Here is an 18941-nt window from a genome sequence, read left to right on the forward strand (position 1 = left end):
ACACACGAACGTGTTTCTCGTCGTAAACCAGCCCTTGCGTCTGCAAGTCGTTCAAAACTCGGCCGCCAGACTGGTGACTGGGAAAAAACCCTGGGAATCGATCTCACCTTCACTGAGAACCCTTCACTGGTTGCCAGTTAAAGATAGAATTGCGTTTAAAGCACTCTGTCAGATACATAAGTGCGTCCATGGGAAGGCCCCCCAATATCTATGCGAAAAAATAAAAGCTCACAACCCCAATCGCGTTCTGCGATCCACTAACCAAAATCTGCTCCAGATACCCAAAGCCAAATACAAGTCCAAAGGAGAGCGAAGATTTGCGCTCCAGGGTCCCAGACTATGGAATGCTTTACCAACCAGCATTCGGTTGGAGGAGAATCACTTGACCTTTAGAAGAAAGATCAAAACTCATCTCTTTTGATATCAAAAGAGACAGGAACAGCGAGCGCCCAGAGGCGATTTAGTTCGCATGTGCTGCGCTATATAAGTTCTTCACTCACTCACTCACTCAACGAGAAACACGACGAGGTAATTGAGACTCCCGACGAGAAAAAAGAGAACTTGTTCTCTTTTTTTCTCGTCGAGATCCACAGCAGTTTTCTCGATGAAAAACATACACACAACCGTTTTTCTCGGCAAAAATGCTCTGCCAGCATTTTTCTTGATGGATTTTGCTGAGGAAAACGGTCGTGTGTACGAGGCCACAGAGGTTCTCATTCACCCCTACTTTACTTAAACCAAAGAATTTTTTTTTTGTCTGGCGTTGGGCTTTAAAAAGAACAGAGGACTTAGTGAAGGAAGGAACCTACTACTGTTCCAAATTTAATGTTAACCCCCAGAGGCCTACCGGCTGGAGTCAGCTACAGCCAACTGACTTATTTACATATTGGTAGACAAGCGACTGTTTCCCCAAAGCAAAGCACATTACATAGGTGAAGTTTTAATAGCATTTTGTAATATATTGGAAAGTTTGAGGCGACAGATGCTCTGTAGTAAATGGTTCCTGACCCGATAAAAGCAAGCTGTGATAGCTGTCATTTTTGTAGGGCTCTAGGCTTGAGGAATGCGCTGCAGGTGTACAGATGCAATTTAATTGTGTTTGCTGCTATTAGATGAAACAATTTAATGATGTACAGGTGAAAGGAATTAATGGGGATTTAATGTTCTTACTTCCAATTTACCACATATCTGTGTTCTGACAACCTGAAAGTTATTGCTGTACATTCTAGGGACAAAAAACAATAGCTGCACGGCTTGGGTTCAGGCTAGGACACATTTATCGGAGTTAGGAAATAAAACAAAGTCACTGTATGTCTCCTTGCTATCCTCAAAGTGATTGCAAAGTCTATTTTTTTTAATTAAAATAATAAAAAGATTTATACTTACCTGCTCAATGGTATTGCACAGAGCCTCCCTGAACCTTCTCTTCTTGGGTCCCCCGCTGGCGATCTTGGCTATAGCTCTTCTATGTCTGCCCACATAGCAAGCGGAGCTGTATGTGTCCATACACACACATAGTAGGGCTCAGCCCCCCGCTCTTGTGCACTGGCTTTGACCTACAGCAGCAGGAGCCAATGGCTCCCACTGTTCTAAGAAAAGCCTGTGAGACTAAAAAGAGAGGGAGAGAAGACTTATAGCTGTTTACAGCACTGGACTGATACAGGAGCCAGGTACATTTTCAGGGAAGGAAGGGACACACAGTGGAAGGTTTTGTACCTAAAGCCTCGTACACACGACCGAGTTTCTCGGCAAAAACCAGCAAGAAACTGTTTTTGTTTTTTTTGCCAAGGAAATCGGTCGTGTGTACACTTTTCGACGAGGAAACTGTCGAGGATCTCGTCGAGCCAAAAAGAGAGCATGTCTTCTTTTTCCTCGACGGGAATGGGAAAGGGAAGATCCTCGACAGCCTAACAAGGAACTCGACGAGCAAAACGATGTGTTTCGCCCGTCGAGTTTCTCGGTCGTGTGTACGAGGCTTTAGGCATTGTTTGCATTAGAGTGGGCCATCGGGGTTGGTAAAACTGCAACTCCCGCCCGTGTGAGTCCTAACTTTCTTAGGCCTAGTTTGCAAGTTTATTCGTTTTCAAGCGAATGGGGCAGCACCATAACTGCTTTACAAACATGTGCAATAGACACGGATGCAAAGCAGGGGTGTAAGCATTTAGGGATTAAAATAGGCGAAAAGAAGGCAACATAAGGCCTGTTAAAATCTTTTGAATCGCTCTGCAGCAGGCTACTGCAAGTATAAATGAGCCCTAAAGAGACTACCCAATGGGACCATCTGCCTTCTGTAGTCACACCGAACCATTGTTACAAAAAGAGAAAAATTACATCTAAGCAGTGTTGTGTAATGTGCAACTCCCTTGGTCAAGACAATCACTAAGGCTGGGTTCACACTATTTGTCAGGAGATTGTGACCAGCTCTCTATGGAGCCAGTGCACACATCTAAGGAGAGGCTCTGGTGCGAATTGCACAGGGGTCTTGTGCATCTTCTGGTCAATTTCAGGTTCAAATTCAGCCATAAATTCGGGCTGAAATTGGACCTGAAGCGGTGCACAGGGACTCACCAGGTCCCTGCTCTGTGCTGTGGTGTGAACCCAACCTCAATATGAAAAGCTAACTTAACAATAGTGTTAAGGAAGCTTGAAATTGTATTTAGCTCTTTGCAAATTTCTTGGAAAAGCAATAAGCCCATTACACGAGAAGATAATTAATTAATTAATTAATTAATCAATTAATTTTTTGAGGGTGCTCTGTATAAAAGAGTTTAACAGGCCCTTAGTATTGCCATAATTGTGTGGAAGTCAAAATCCACATTTTCATTTTTTTCACAACATTTACATTTTGTTGTGATGGGCAACTTTTCCCATTGCAATTCCAAGGCCAAGACAAGGCAATTAGGGGTTGATTTTTCAAAACTGAGCCCTGGTTCACACTGGGCTGCGGGAGTGAAGCCGTGCGAGTTCAGCTGAACTCGCACGATTTCACTCCCGCTGGCAATCCCGATTTCGGCCGCGATTTAAGAGACATCTGTGCAGGTTTCTGCACAGATGTCTATGTAAATCGTGGCCCTAAATTGCAAAAAGTAGTACAGGAACTACTTTTTGAAATCGGTGCAGCGCCGCAGATGCGGCGTCGCACCGATTAGGACAGTGTCATTGCCGACAATTGCCGGCAAATGCCGCAGATTTGAGATGCGATTTCACAAGTGAAATCGCATCTCAAATCGAAGCAAATCGTACCCAGTGTGAACCTGGGCTGAAGAGTGCAATCTCTGGTGCAGCTCTGCATGGTAGCCAATCGGCTTCTAACTCCAGCTTGTCCAATTAAGCTTTGACAAAAAACCTGGAAGCTGATTGGTTTTTATGCAGCGCAGCACCACATTTTGCACGCTTCACTGTTAGTAAATCAACCCTTTAGTCTAGTTTGCTATTTGAGCTTGCACCTCTTCGTTTTGGTGATGTGTGCTAAAAAAAAGGACCGTTTTCCTCGACAGAATCCATCAAGAAACTTGGTGGCAGAGCATTTTTGCCGAGGAAACCGGTCGTGTGTATTTTTTTCATTGAGGAAACTGTCGAGGAACTCGACGAGAAAAAAAGAGAACAAGTTCTCTTTTTCCTCATCGGGAGTCTCAATTTCCTCGTCGTTTTCCACGTCAGGCTGGTTTTTGATGAGAAACACGATCGTGTGTATGCTAAGAAACCTGCGCATGCTCAGAATAAAGTATGAGACGGGAGCGCACCTTCGGTAAAAGTAGCGTTTGTAATGGAGATAACACATTTTTCACGCTGTAACAGTCTGAAAAGTGCAAATCGTCTCTTACCAAACTCTTACTTAACACGCAGTAACATGAGATTAGTAAAACCAGCCCCAAGGGTTGTGCCAGTGGAATCAAACTTCCCCTGCCGTTGTATGTGTTGTACGTCACCGCGTTTGAGAACGAGTAGATTTTGTCTTGACCGTGTGTACGCAAAGCAAGCTTATCGAGTTCCTCGACAAACCTAACAAGGAACTCGTCGAAGAAAACGATGTGTCTTTTCCGACGAGTTCCTCGGTCGTGTGTACGAGGCCTTAGTGCAGTATGCTAAACATCCAGAAAGCATGGGGGGGGGGGTGTACAAATCACAGTTGACGCTCTGCAATGTATGTATGTTCAGCTGAGGACCTTCAATGTACAGTATGTAAATCCATCTTATTTAAACATTTTTTTTATTTTTTATTTCTACAAGTATTGACTATTGAAGCATCTTTGCTTGCCTACAATTTTTCAAATCTCTAGATAAATCAGAGAGATATATGAACCGGGAGGAACTGCAGGGCTTCAGAAGGACTAGAGCAAATACAGAAAGTGTATGACTTTAAAATGTATTTATTTTAGCGTAGTGCTAAAGCCGGTTGCCGTGGCAACCACTTTTGTACTGGAACACTGTCAGTGGAATTGCAGCCCACGCAGTAACATCAAGAACACTGGCAGACTCCTGTTCTGTATAATTTACCACATACCTCTTTTTTCTCTCTTAGCTGTCTCATACTGTGATTAGGGTAAAGCGTTTGTAACACGTGAAAAATGAAGCAGAAGATTAAGAATTAGCTGCTAACCAAGCATACATGCTACTGTAACCATGAAGATAACCTTCTAACCTTTAATCACAAAAATAAAATGTTGCAAAGGGACCAGTTTTCCACTCAGACATGTTTCTTCTGTATTTAAAAAAAATAAATGGGAAAGGTCATTTATGTAATCTAGAGAGGCTGAACTGTTTATGAGCAAGTAATACCCACCTGCTGTCTCCCAGGGATTTCAAGAACTCCATGCCAAGGTAAAAAGCAGGGGCCAGATTCAGATAGAGATACGACGTCGTATCTCCTGAGTTCTGTCCGTCGTATCTATGCGACTGATTCATAGAATCAGTTACGCATAGATCTCCCTAAGATCCGCCAGGTGTAAGTGACTTACACCGTTGGATCTTAGGCTGCAATCTCACGCTGGCCGCTAGGTGGCGCTTCCGTTTGTATACGCGACGAATATGCAAATGAGGATTTCCGCCGATTTGGAAATGAACGACCGCCCGGCGCATTTTTTTACGTCGTTTGCGTTCGGCTTTTTCCGGCGTATAGTTACCCCTGCTATATGAGGGGTAGCTAATGTTAAGTATGGCCGTCGTTCCCGCGCCGAGTTTTGAATTTTTTACGTCGTTTGCGTAAGTCGTTCACGAATACGGATGGACGTAATTTACGTTCACGTCGAAACCAATGACGTCCTTGCGACATCATTTAGAGCAATGCACACTGGGATATTTTACGGACGGCTCATGCGCCGCTCAACTAAAACGTCAAAAACACGGGGTCAACATAAATTTAAATAAAACACGCCCCCTACATCCCCATTTGAATTACGCGGCCTTACGCTGCAACACATACGCTACGCCGCTCTAACTAAGGGCGCAAGTTCTTTGTGAATAAAGAACTTGCGCCCAAAGTTAGAGCGGCGTAACGTATCGGAGATACGTTACGCGGGCCGGACAGATACGCCAATGTATCTGAATCCGGCCCCTGAAGTTTAAATTAAGGAGCAGTAAGGCCCCATGGACACGGGACGCCGGTGCAAACTTTGCTGATCGCATGTTTTTAAAGGCTAAAACCGGCGTTTAGAAACGGTTTTAGCTGCGTTTTATCGCGTTTGTGTTTATAAGCGTTTAGTTAAGAAGCATCATGGGGTTTATTTACTAAAGGCAAATCCACTTTGCAGTACAAGTGCACTTGGAGGTGCAGTCGCTGTAGATCTGAGGGGCACATGCAAGGAAAATAAATAACAGCATTTTAGCTTGCACATGATTGGATGATAAAATCAACAGAGCTTCCCCTCATTTCAGATCTTCCCCTCAGATCTACAGCGACTGCACTTTCAAGTGCACTGAAAGTACACTTGTAGTGCAAAGTGCATTTGCCTTTAGTAAATAAAGCCCATTATGCTGAAAATGTGTTCTGTGCTATTATAAAAGTAAAATTCACATTCAATATAAAACTCTTATATTTTCAGCCATCAATCTGCCATTCAAGAAGACATGGAAGATAAGCTATTTCACAATTTAGGATCAGAAACAGAAAACAATTTCAAGTCTGTGAGCAACCCCTCGATTGTGTCACTTTGGTATTGATTTGCTATAGGCAAACAGACTGTGCACTTTGCAAAGTGCAGTTGCTCCAGAGCTTAGTAAATAAGCAGAAGCTCTGCTGACTTCTAATCATCCGATATTTTTTTTTATATCAAACTCATAGTATTAGTAAATCTAACAAAATTGTACAATCAGATTGTAAGTGGTCAGCTCCTTGTGAAGAAAAACAAATATTAAAGAGGAACTATCATTACTATTTTTTTTACATTGGTCGGCCCCTATGGGACAAAGTACATTGGGATTTATTTACTAAAGCTGGAAAGTGCAAAATCAGGCTCACTTCTAGAAACCAATCAGCTTCCAGGTTTTTATAGTGAAAGCTGCTCATGTATATGTTCGTCGGTTTTTTAAAGATGGATATCTCGGTAACGGCAGCAGCTGCTGCCACAACCGAGGTATCCATCTTTAGCATGAGCGGTCCTGTAAACGATAACGGCGGTCTCCGCGGTGGATTCGCCGCAAGATCACCGTTATAGTGGGCGGGAGAGGGCCCCCCCTCCCGCTGCTCTCCCACGCCCTCCGCCGCTTACCGAAGCCATTGGTAGCGGCGGAGGCAATCGGGTCCTTCAGCCTGCTGTGTGGGGATGCGAGTGAGGGCAAGATGGCCCCCACCCGTCCTCATAGCCTAGCAGGGCAGAAGTGATGTCAAAACGTCAGTCCTGCCCAATGCGTCTTAAAGGCACATTTTTTAAATGTCATTTTTTCAAATGGCAACATTTCCATTTTTTTTTTCTTTGCATTTAGGCTTCATTTCCACTGGCGTTTTTACAGCCACTTTTCTGAGCGTTTTTTACAGCTTAAAAACGCCTGTCCATGTTATTCTATGGCATCATGCCCACATAGGCGTTTTTGAGCTGCAAATGGCATAGGCGTTTTTGAGCTGTAAAAAAAACGCAGGACCAGGGCGTTCTGAAGCTCCAGAGTAGAGCTGTAAAAACGGCAGACGTTAAAAAACGCTCAAAAACGCGCGAAAACGCTCAAAAACGCGACCGCTGCATTTTTAGGCTTCATTTCCACTGGCGTTTTTACAGCCACTTTTCTGAGCGTTTTTTACAGCTTAAAAACGCCTGTCCATGTTATTCTATGACATCATGCCCACATAGGCGTTTTTGAGCTGCAAATGGCATAGGCGTTTTTGAGCTGTAAAAAAACGCAGGACCAGGGCGTTCTGAAGCTCCAGAGTAGAGCTGTAAAAACGCCAGACGTTAAAAAACGCTCAAATTTCAATTTTTTTTTTTTTTTTTTTACAAAATAAACATGGACAGGCGTTTTTAAGCTGTAAAAAAGCCTAACAACAGTGGCTGTAAAAATGCCAGTGGAAATGAAGCCATAAGTCTAAATATGAGATTTGAGGTCTTTTTGACCCCAGATCTCAAATTTAAGAGGACCCGTCATGCTTTTTTCTATTACAAGGGATGTTTACATTCCTTGTAATAGGAATAAAAGTGATAAAATGTTTTATTTATTTTTTTCAGTGTAAAAAATAATAAAATAAATAAAAATAAATAAGAAAACAAAAAAAACATTTTTTTAAACGTGCCCCGTCCCGACGAGCTTGCGCGCAGAAGCAAACGCATACGTGAGTAGCGCCCGCATATGAAAACGGTGTTCAAACTAGACAAGTGAGGTATCACCGCGATCGTTAGAGCGAGTGAAATAATTCTAGCCCTAGACCCACTCTGTGGCTCAAAAAATGCAACCTGTAGAATTTTTTAAACGTCGCCTAAGGTAAAAGTTTGACGCCATGCCACGAGCGGGCGCAATTTTTAAGCGTGACATGTTGGGTATCATTTTCCTCTGCGTAACATTATCTTTCACAATATATAAAAAAATTGGGCCAAATTTATTGTTATCTTATTTTTTTATTCAAAAAAGTTAATTTTTTCCAAAAAAAGTGCGCTTGTAAGACCACTGCGCAAATACGGTGTGACAAAAAGTATTGCAATGACCGCCATTTTATTCTCTAGGGTGTTAGAAAAAAATATATAATGTTTGGGGGTTTTAAGTAATTTTCTAGCAAAAAAAACAGTTTTAGTCTTGCAGACACCAAATCTGAAAAACACCTAAGGTCCTAAAGTGGCTAAAGTGGTTGTAAACCCTTACAGACCACTTTTACCTACAGGTAAGCCTAGATTAAATCATACCTGTAGGTGCAACAAATTTCTCCTAAACCTACATGGTTTAGGAGATATTTGCAAAAGAAAGACATTTACTCACGGCGATTATGCGATTAGTGGCCGGAGCCGCGATATGCGGAAGTGACTCGTGGAGAGATGGCGCCGACGGAGGAGGTGACCGAGCACCGCTGCGGGGGCTTCGATCTCAGGTAAGTACTTCATAATGAGCTAGTATGCTATGCATACTAGCTCATTATGCCTTTGCCTTGCAGGGTGTTTATAAAAAAAGAGGGTTTACTTCCTCTTTAATTTAACAAACTGAGGTAAAATGCTGATTGGCTACCACGCACAGCTGCACCAGATTCTAAATGCACCAGCTTTAGGAAATCTACCTATTGTCCCATGTTGCTAGGTGCTTCCTAAATCTAGTTTACGTCCAACCTTTCCCCCTCCCCTTACAGCAAATTCAACAACAACTTGGAAGAAAATAGATTCACTGCAACTGCAGCTTGTCTTAATTCCGAGTGTTTTACTATTGTAGAGGGAGAGAGGGGATTGCCAGTCCCCTGTCTCAATGCATACATTGTGCAACAGCTTGTCTGATATAAGTGTCATGAGCCAAGACAAACTGCAATTATGATGGATCTGTCTCCTTTCAAGCTGTAGTCAGTTTTGGTGTGCAGGGAGGGGGACAGGTTTGACTTCATTAGCAAACTTAGTAAGCACCTAGCAACATGTTGGGCAGACCCATGTAAAAATGTGTAATGATTGCTCTTCTTTAAATATAAACCAACCTTTATTTTATTTGTAAGTAACAAGCCCCCTGTCATAGCTTTGGGCAGTGACAGGTCCTCTTTATAGAGACATCAGGGGTCTATTAGACCCCTGATGTCTCCACTGCCTTCCAGAGCAACTATCCAAGCACAGATCAGGAAAGACTGCTCTGAAACTGAAAGTGACAAAATCACTGTCACTTCACTCATCACAGAGGAGATGGGGGAAAGGATGTTCCTCCATCTCCTCTGTGGAAAACCATCCTGCAGAAGGAGGGGCAGCCCTTTCCAATGCTATAAGAGTAGGTTCACACATATGTGAATTGAATGTGTTTTTTGAACCACTTCCAGTTCACATGACATGTAAAGGAACATTTGTGCCTGTTCACATATGTCCGGTGCATCCGGAGTACGGATTCAATGCGAATGGAAAAAGAGTCCTGTCAGTTTTTTGAACAGTGGGATCTAGCTCAGGTGCAAATTCAGGCCCACTGACTTCAATGAAAACGCTTTTGAATCGGAAAATGTCATTCAGTTGTGAACAGGATAAAATCCTGACCTGATCCTGATGTAAACCTGATCTGATACTGATGCAATCTTGTCAATTAGCTGTAAAAACAGTTCACATGTGTGAACCAGCCTGAAAGTGATCACTTTTACAAAACAATCAATTGGCAGCTAAAAAAAGAAAAACAGTATCAAGATTAGGGATGAGCCGAACACCCCCCTGTTTGGTTCGCACCAGAACTTGCGAACACACCAAATGTTCGTGTGAACTTTAGAACCCTATTAAAGTCTATGGGACTCGAACATTTGAAATCTAAAGTGCTATTTTTAAAGGCTAATATGCAATTTATTGTCCTAAAAAGTGTTTGGGGACCTGGGTCCTGTCCCAGGGGACATGTATCAATGCAAAAAAAACTTTTAAAAACGGCAGTTTTTTCAGGAGCAGTGAATTTAATAATGCTAAAAGTGAAACAATAAAAGTGAAATATTCCGTTAAATTTCGTACCTAGGGGGGGGGTGTAAAGTTAGCATGTGAAATAGCGCATGTTTCCCGTACATAGAACTGTCCCTGCACAAAGTGTAATTTCTGAAAGGAAAAAAAAAGTCTTTTAAAACCGGTGTTTGCGGCTATAATGAATTGTCGGCTCTGGCAATTCAGAGCGAATTCATTCATAAAAAAAAAAAAAAAATTGCGTGGAGGTCCCCCCAAATTCCATTACCAGGCCCTTCAGGTCTGGATTGGATATTAGGAGAAAATTTGGGGTGACTTCACCAGTCTTTCCCTCTTCTCCGTGAGAAGCCATTAACTTCTTATACATTGGTTCAGAGCATCATAAGAGTCACACAACTCTTCAGAGTGCTTTAGTTAATCAATATCTCCCCAGCTACCTTTCTTGGGGTTCATTTACACCTGAAACTGATTTAGTAACACAACTTCTATCACGCATATTATTGTATGTGGCAGGTGCTGCTTTACTATGCAGATTTATTTTGAATGGGCCCCAATGCAGGATAAACCACTCCTACTCTATTGTATTGCAGTGCACCAAAGTGTGCTTGGTGGATTAGCTTGCATGGTGGTAATGTGTATTTTACAGGTGCTAGCAGTTGTGTGAATGGGCCCTTAAAGTGAAATTAACCACTTGCTAACTGGTGTATGTGTATAAAACATCCTGACAGGGAGTTTTCATTACAAGACCATGCTGCAGCCATGATCTTGATTAGGGATGAGCTTTGAGTTTGAGTCAAACTGATGTTCGACTCGAACATTGCCTGTTCGCCTATTCGGCGAACAACGAACAATTAGGGGTGTTCGCGGCAAATTCAAAAAGACGTGGAACACCCTGTTAAAGTCTATGGGAGAAATCTAAAGTGCTAATTTTAAAGGCTAATATGCAAGTTATTGTCCTAAAAAGTGTTTGGGGACCTGGGTCCTGCCCCAGGGGACATGTATCAATGCAAAAAAAAGTTTTAAAAACGGACGTTTTTTTGGGAGCAGTGAATTTAAGAATGCTAAAAGTGAAACAATAAAAGTTAAATATTCCTTTAAATTTTGTACCTGGGGGGGTGTAAAGTTAGCATGTGAAATAGCGCATGTTTCCAGTACTTAGAACTGTCCCTGCACAAAGTGTCGTTTCTGAAAGGAAAACTTTTTTTGCATTGATACATGTCCCCTGGGGCAGGACCCGGGTCCCCAAACACTTTTTAGGACAATAACTTGCATATTAGCCTTTAAAATTAGCACTTTAGATTTCTCCCATAGACTTTAAAGCGGGAGTTCACCCATTTAAAAAAAAAAAAAAAATCTCCCCTTAGCTTCCTGCTCGTTCGGTCTAGGGGAATCGGCTATTTGTAGTAAAATATGAGCAGTACTTACCCGTTTTCGAGCTGCATCTTCTTCCGTCGCTTCCGGGTATGGGTCTTCGGGAGCGGGCGTTCCTTCTTGAGTGACAGCCTTCCGAGAGGCTTCCGACGGTCGCATCCGTCGCGTCACTCGTAGCTGAAAGAAGCCGAACGTCGGTGCGGCTCTATACTGCGCCTGCGCACCGACGTTCGGCTTCTTTCGGAAAATCGTGACGCGATGGATGCGACCGTCGGAAGCCTCTCGGAAACCTGTCAATCAAGAAGGAACGCCCATTCCCGAAGCCCATACCCGGAAGCGACGGAGAGGATGCGTCTCGTAAACGGGTAAGTACTGCACATATTTTAAAATAAATAGCCGATTCCCCTAGTAATAACGAGCAGGAATCTAAGGGGGAAAAGTGCCCTCTAAGGGTGAACCCCCGCTTTAACAGGGTGTTCCGCGGCTTTTTGAATTTGCCGCGAACACCCCTAATTGTTCGTTGTTCGCCGAATAGGCGAACAGGCAATGTTCGAGTCGAACATGAGTTCGACTCGAATTTAAAGCTCATCCCTAATCAAGATCATGGCTGCAGCATGGTCTTGTAATGAAAACTCCCTGTCAGGATGTTTTATAAACATACACCAGTTAGCACGTGGTTAATTTCACTTTAAGGGCCCATTCACACAACTGCTAGCACCTGTAAAATGCACATTACCACCATGCAAGCTAATCCACCAAGCACACTGTGGTGCACTGCAATACAAATAATAGAGTAGGAGTGGTTTCTCCTGCATTGGTGCCCATTCAAAATAAATCTGCATAGTAAAGCAGCACCTGCCACATACAATAATATGCGTGATAGCAGTTGTGTTACTAAATCCATTTCAGGTGTAAATGAACCCCAAGAAAGGTAGCTGGGGAGATATTGATTAGCTTAGCATAGTGACTCTTATGATGCTCTGAACCAATGTATAAGAAGTTAATGGCTTTTCACGGAGAAGAGGGAAAGACTGGTGAAGTCACCCCAAATTTTCCTTGGTTGGAATATCTTCTTGGCTGACAATAAGCGCTTTAACATTGTAATCACTCATTAAGGTTTTTTTTACTAAAGGCAAATCCACTTTGCACTGCAAGTGCAAACTACAAGTGCAAAGAGCACTTAAAATTGCACTGAAAGTGCACTTGGAAGTGCAGTCGCTGTAAATCTGAAATGAGGGGAAGCTCTGCTGATTTTATTATCCAATAATGTGCAAGCTTAAATGCTGTTTTTTATTTTCCTTGTATGTCCCCCTTGGATCTAAAGTGACTGCACTTCCAAGTGCACTTGCAGTGCAATTTCAAGATCACTTTGCACTTGTATAGCCAGATTCACATAGGCGGGCGCAACGTTAGGCAGGCGTAGCGTATGGCATATACGCTACGCCGCCGTAAGTCAGAGAGGCAAGTGCTGTATTCACAAAGCACTTGCCTCCTAAGTTACGGTGGCGTAGATTAAATGGGTCGGCGTAAGCGCGCCTAATTCAAATGAGGATGAGGGGGGCGTGTTTTATGTAAATGGGTGATGAGCCGATGTGATTGACGTTTTTTACAAACGGGACATGCGCTGTCCGTGTACATATACCAGTGTGCATTGCTCCAAAGTACGCCGCAAGGACGTATTGGTTTCGACGTGAAGGTAAATTACGTACAGCCCCATTCACGGACGACTTACGCAAGCGACGTAAAATTTTCAAATTTTGACGCGGGAACGACGGCCATACTTAACATTGACTAGGCCAGCTATTTGTTCCACTAACTTTACGCCGGAAAAAGCCATACGTAAACGACGTAAAAAAAATGCGCCGGGCACATGTACGTTCGTGAATCGGCGTTTCTAGTCAATTACATATTCTACGCCGAACTCATCGGAAGTGCCACCTAGCGGCCAGCGGAAAAAATGCACCCTAAGATACGACGGCATAGGAGACTTACGCCGCTCGTATCTTAGCCTAATTTAAGTGTATCTGGTTTCCAAAATACGCTTAAATTTACGCCGGCGTAGATTCAGAGTTACCTGTACGACGGCGTATCTACTGATACGGCGGCGTAACCCTACCTGAATCCAGCTAGTAGTTTGCACTTGTAGTGCAAAGTGGATTTGCCTTTAGTAAATTATTTCTTCCTAGGGGTGCCCCTAAATGGTGCAGTCCTTGCCTTAGCATCATATTAGAATGTTGAGTTTGGGGTGATGTGTTATCTATAGTCAGTTTTACTGAACAGATTCTAATAATGTGCCACTATGTGACCATTCAGCTTTATTTTTTGATACAGAATGGCACACTGCAAGGGGAGAAAAATAACAAAATAATAAATTGGAAATAAACAGAAGCAATAAAGGAGAAAAGTGGACTGTTATAGTATAGCTGGTCACACTCTGACTGTTTCTAATTCTCTCCCTCTCTGTGAAATGAAGTCTCACACAATATGGTATAAGGCCAATGTATAGTGATATTTGTATACACCAGGTGCATAGAGATGCATTAACTAGAGATGCATTAACCAATGCAGGCTCACTGCACAGGCACATAGAAAATAGTATAGATGTGCAGTGGTGTGTGCAAAGCTTGTCAATTGTTTTTTTCTTTTTTTTATATATCACTTTCAATAGAGATAAAAAAAATAAAAAATTAAACAGTACATCGCACCATTATGTGTGTGGACTGGTGTGAAGAGGTTCTAAATCTAACCTTAGATTGTAAGCTCCTTGAGAGCAGGGACTGATGTGAATGTATAATGTATATGTAAAGTGTTGCATAAATTGACAGCACTACATAAGCAGCTTTAATAAATAAACTTTTCTTTTTCTTTTTTTTCCACATTTCCTGTATTTGTTTTCAGGTATTCCAGTTGATGTTGTAGTCAACATATTTATTAACAGCTTTGGATCGATCCAGGAAACAACCATGGTAAGCATACGGCTTTTAATTCTGTAGATCACAATCTGAAATATTTGCTATCTTCTTTGGTATTCTTATTCTTTTAATAACACAATCTGGATATGTAACATGACTACATTATAGCTTCTATTCAAGTGTCTGAAACTCCGGTTATGCAGGATGGCATGGCTAATATTCAGTAGGTATCAGTGGGTGCTCTTTAACCACCTAAGGACCGGAAGGATTTTGCCCCCTTAATGACCAGGCCATTTTTCTAGATACGGCACTGGGTCACTTTAACTGACAATTGCGCGGTCGTGCGACGCTGTACGCAAACAAAATCAATGTCCTTTTTCCCCACAAATTTTGGTGGTATTTGATCACCTCTGTGATTTTTGTTTTTGAGCGACAATTTTGAAAAACAAAACAATTTTTTTTTTACTTTTTGCTATAATACATATCCCCCCCAAAAAATATTAAAAAAATAATAATGTATTCATCAGTTTAGGCTGATATTTATTCTTCTACATATTTTTGGGGAAAAAAAAGAAAAAAAAGTAAATCACAATAGGTGTATATTGATTGGTTTGCACAAAAGTTATCACGTCTACAAACTATGGGATAGATTTAGGGACTTTTATTTATTTTTATTGTTTCTCCTGCTTATGGCGGTCTCCGATTTATAGCGGGACTGCGACATTGGATATAGAGAGAACTCCTGCGCTGTCTGTGGGCCTAAAGTAAGGGACTGATCTAAAGAACACTGCTGCAAACACTTGGAAGTCTGATCCTAGAAGACGGTGTCAAAAGTGTAAAATGTAATAGTGACTGGGCTGTGAAAGTGACATAAGGGGCCTAAAAAAAAAGTGAAGAAATGCCCCCCCCCCCCCCCAAACACTAGGTGTGAAAAATAATAGTCAGTGGGTAAGTTACTGTACTGTGAGGAAAACAGAGAATGGATGTGATGGCTCTGGCGTGATATGGTAGAATTGACGAATGGCAATTATCCTGAAGCAATATAAATATCCAGCAAAAATAAACGAAATTGAACCGTGAACATAAAAAACTAAAACAGTGAATAGCAGGTGATCCAATAGCATCCAATGTGAATAAAATGATCAGACAATAAGTCCGCTAGAGCCAGAGAAGCTCTAAAAGCAGAGTCATGTAAAAGAAAAAAGACTCATGTGCTGAAGATCCCGCCACCAAACAAAACCAAGATAACTTCCTGTGACAATCTTCAGTAAAAATCTTCAGTGAACCCACCTCCGTGTCTACAAGCAGCTTACCTCACTGCTGTTTAGACAAACAGCATAGATGGGCCACAAATCTGAATGCTGGGAACCCTGGTAACAGTAATCTCCTTGCTGCTGCTGCAGTATCCTTCGTAGCAAGCAACTCCTGTGTATGAAAACATAAGAACAGATAGCGTGCTCATAGCGTAACCCAATAAGCCTGACTGGAGCAGGAGCAAACAACAAAGGTAAAGCACTCACTTTGTGCATGGGAACAGTAGATCTCTGTCATGTCATCTGTCTGAATGGGGGTCCGCCTTGTTTAGAAATGCAGATCCCCATTCTGCCTCTCCTCAACGCGATCGCGGGTTGCTGGCGGACATTGAGTATGCCCAACACACGTGCACGCTCCGAAACTGTGCGCCTGCACGAGCTGACATACAAGGATTGCAATTTGTGCAGGAGAGCCGGGTGGTCGTTAACTGGTTAAAAAGAAATCCATTCTGGCAGGTACACAGATTGACGGAAATAATAAAAAGCATGATTAGTGATGTACGGCAGTGTTTCTCAACTCCAGTCCTCAAGGTGCTCCAAAAGGGCATGTTTTCAGGCTTATTATTTTCCACAGGTGATTTGATCAGTTTCACTGCCTCCTCGACGGGAGTCTCAATTTCCTCGTCGTGTTCCTCGTCGGACGGGTTTTCAAACGAGAAACTCGAGCGTGTGTATGCTAAGAAACCAGCGCATGCTCAGAATAAAGTATGAGACGGGAGTAAAAGTAGCATTTGTAATGGAGATAACACATTTAACAGATAACACACTCAGAATAAAGTAGGAGATGGGAGCGTACATTCGGTAAAAGTAGCGTTTGTAATGGAGATAACACATTTTTCACGCTGTAACAGACTGAAAAGTGCAAATCTTCTCCTACCAAACTTTTATTTTAAATGCAGTAACATGGGATTAGCAAAACCAGCCCCAAGGGTTGTGCCAGTGGAATCGAACTTCCCCTGCCGTTGTATGTGTTGTATGTCACCGCGTTTGAGAACGGGGAGATTTTGTCTTGACTGTGTGTACGCAAAGCAAGCTTATCGAGTTCCTCGACAAACCTAACAAGGAACTCGTCGAGGAAAACGATGTGTCTTTTCCGACGAGGAACTCGGTCGTGTGTACGAGGCTTTAGTAATTACCACAGCCATTTCGTCTGAGGGAAATCCCAAAAACATAAACTGTTGGGGTGCCTTGAGGACTGGAGTTGAGAAACACTGATGTACGGGATAACACTTTGTCCTCCACAACTTTGTAATGATTTGAATGTTTTCTCCTTCCTCACACCACAATATGGTCTGCAACAAAAAGCACCTCACTCAATAAATGAAAGGACGGTGTTGTAACTATATGATTCAGTATTGCTGTCCAATAGCCCTTTCTGACTTGTTGACAAAATGGGGCCATGGCTTTGAGCGTTGCATTTGTCAATGTGCTGTGCTGACAGTGATGCAGTGCAACATCGTTTTTCATGCTTGTGAAGTCGCTGTCTCTAACATTTATGTGCAAGGATACAGCTCGGAGAAATGTATTTATCTGTGCATGATGATCTCTCTACTACAGAAAACTAGGGCAGAGGTCTGTGCAGAAGAATAAGATATTATTAATCAAAGGACACTTTTGTTGTGACCATCATGATGCCCTCTTTTCAGAGATGTAATTGAAGTTCATAGTTGCCTTGCTATTTGTAAAGGGAAAATTACATGGGCTGATCTCCAAAGACGAATGTTTTCAAATGAAGCAACACTACTACTAGAAGCAGAAAGGGTCCAGGAAGCCGTCTCATTGATCTTACAGAACGTGGCTTATTAAGAGATTTAAATCATATGCTATACTTTTTTTATTAAATATATTGCTTCTAAGCAACCCCCCTTCCTCCTTTCTGCCTTACGCCGCGTACAGACAATTGTTTTTCATGTCATGGAAAAAAACAACGTTTTTCTCGACGTGATTCCTCTCAAGCCTTGCATACAGATGATCGTAAAAAAAAATGCTCGAGCAAAGCGTGGTGACGTACAACACATACGACGGCAATATAAAGGGGAAGTTCCATTAGAATGGCGCCACACTATTGGCTGATTATGCTTTCTTCCCCATTTCATAACTTGCTTCTGAGCATGCGCATTTTTTTCCCGTCGTTAAAGTGTACACACGACCGTTTTTCACGACGAGAAAAAATAGAGCATGTTCCAAATTTTTAATGGCCATTTTTCGCGATAAGAAAAATGCTCTGGAGCCTACACATGGCCGTTTTTAACGACCAATTAAAAAAATTGCAATTTTCTCGTCATGAAAAACTGTCGTGTGTATGCTGCATTAGCAATTAAAAAAAATATATTTTAAACAAGATGCTTTTTTTCTGTGGAGCGCAGCCTGGACTTTTGCCTTTCTGGCCTAGGCCAGAATGATACTCCCTCCAGTTCATGGGATACCCAAGTCATGGATCCCAGGAGGTTTCAGGTCTGAGTAGGACTCATGCACAGTGAGCATTATCAGGATGTTGCCTGCTAGAACCTGGATAAGACAACCAGCCTCCTGATGACGTCACAAAGAAGATGGCAGCATGGGAGTGTAGAAGCTTTTGGAGGATTACAGTGGGGCAGCAATGGATTAAATGGGTGGGTGAGTTTCTTTTTAAGTAACATACACTTAATCTATATCTGTTGCTAAATCCAGACTAAGCAAACCAAATCCCTAAATCAGCAATAAATGATTGTCTGCACCCCTCTGTCCCAAGGATCCTCACTAAATAAGCATTGTCACCGGTGTCAAGTGAGCAGGTAGCTGACCTAGTACATATTTAAATATAATCATACACAGTGGTTTCATGCTTATACATGTGTAGCACTACCCCCGAAGGAGCTGCTGGTTTGTTTTGGGTGGCATGTTACCTCGTGGCTCCTCCACCGTCTAGGGGTGTATGGTAAAAGTAGCAGTAACGGAATCTCCATGACAGGTGTTTTTTTCTGTGCTCTTTATTACCCAGCTGGGTAAAAACAATAAAACTTGTGGTGAAGAGTAGAGATTTAGAAGAAGGAGAAATATCAGATTCAGGTGCAGTATTAGGGAAACAGTCCTGCTCCCACATGTAAGGTTTCTTTCCCCACTCCAGCCTGAGCGGGTATAGTGTACCCGGACAGGCCTCTCTCACTGACCTGGAAGCCAGAGTATCACTCGGAACTGAAGGGAAAAGTCTCTGCCACAGACCCTCCTGAGAACTGAAATAGCGGAGATAATCCTCCCTGACAGACTTGGCACCTGGATCTCCTTCAGGAAGTTTGCAGTTAGGTTACCGACTGATAGGTGACCGACGTCCAGCCTCTCAG

At 42.5% G+C, this 18941-nt stretch overlaps 1 protein-coding gene across 1 annotated transcript in view; it reads left to right on the top strand.

Annotated features, from left to right (window-relative positions):
• The window catches only part of GLRB (glycine receptor beta), a 199423-nt gene that overhangs the window by 98997 nt on the left and 81485 nt on the right, over positions 1 to 18941 (top strand). The window contains exon 4 of the mRNA XM_040332238.1: positions 14295 to 14362. Coding sequence (XP_040188172.1) covers positions 14295 to 14362 — 68 coding nt within the window. The remainder of the gene's footprint in view (positions 1 to 14294; positions 14363 to 18941) is intronic.

The sequence above is a fragment of the Rana temporaria genome, chromosome 1, assembly GCF_905171775.1.
Source record: "Rana temporaria chromosome 1, aRanTem1.1, whole genome shotgun sequence".
Classification (NCBI taxonomy): Eukaryota; Metazoa; Chordata; class Amphibia; order Anura; family Ranidae; genus Rana; species Rana temporaria.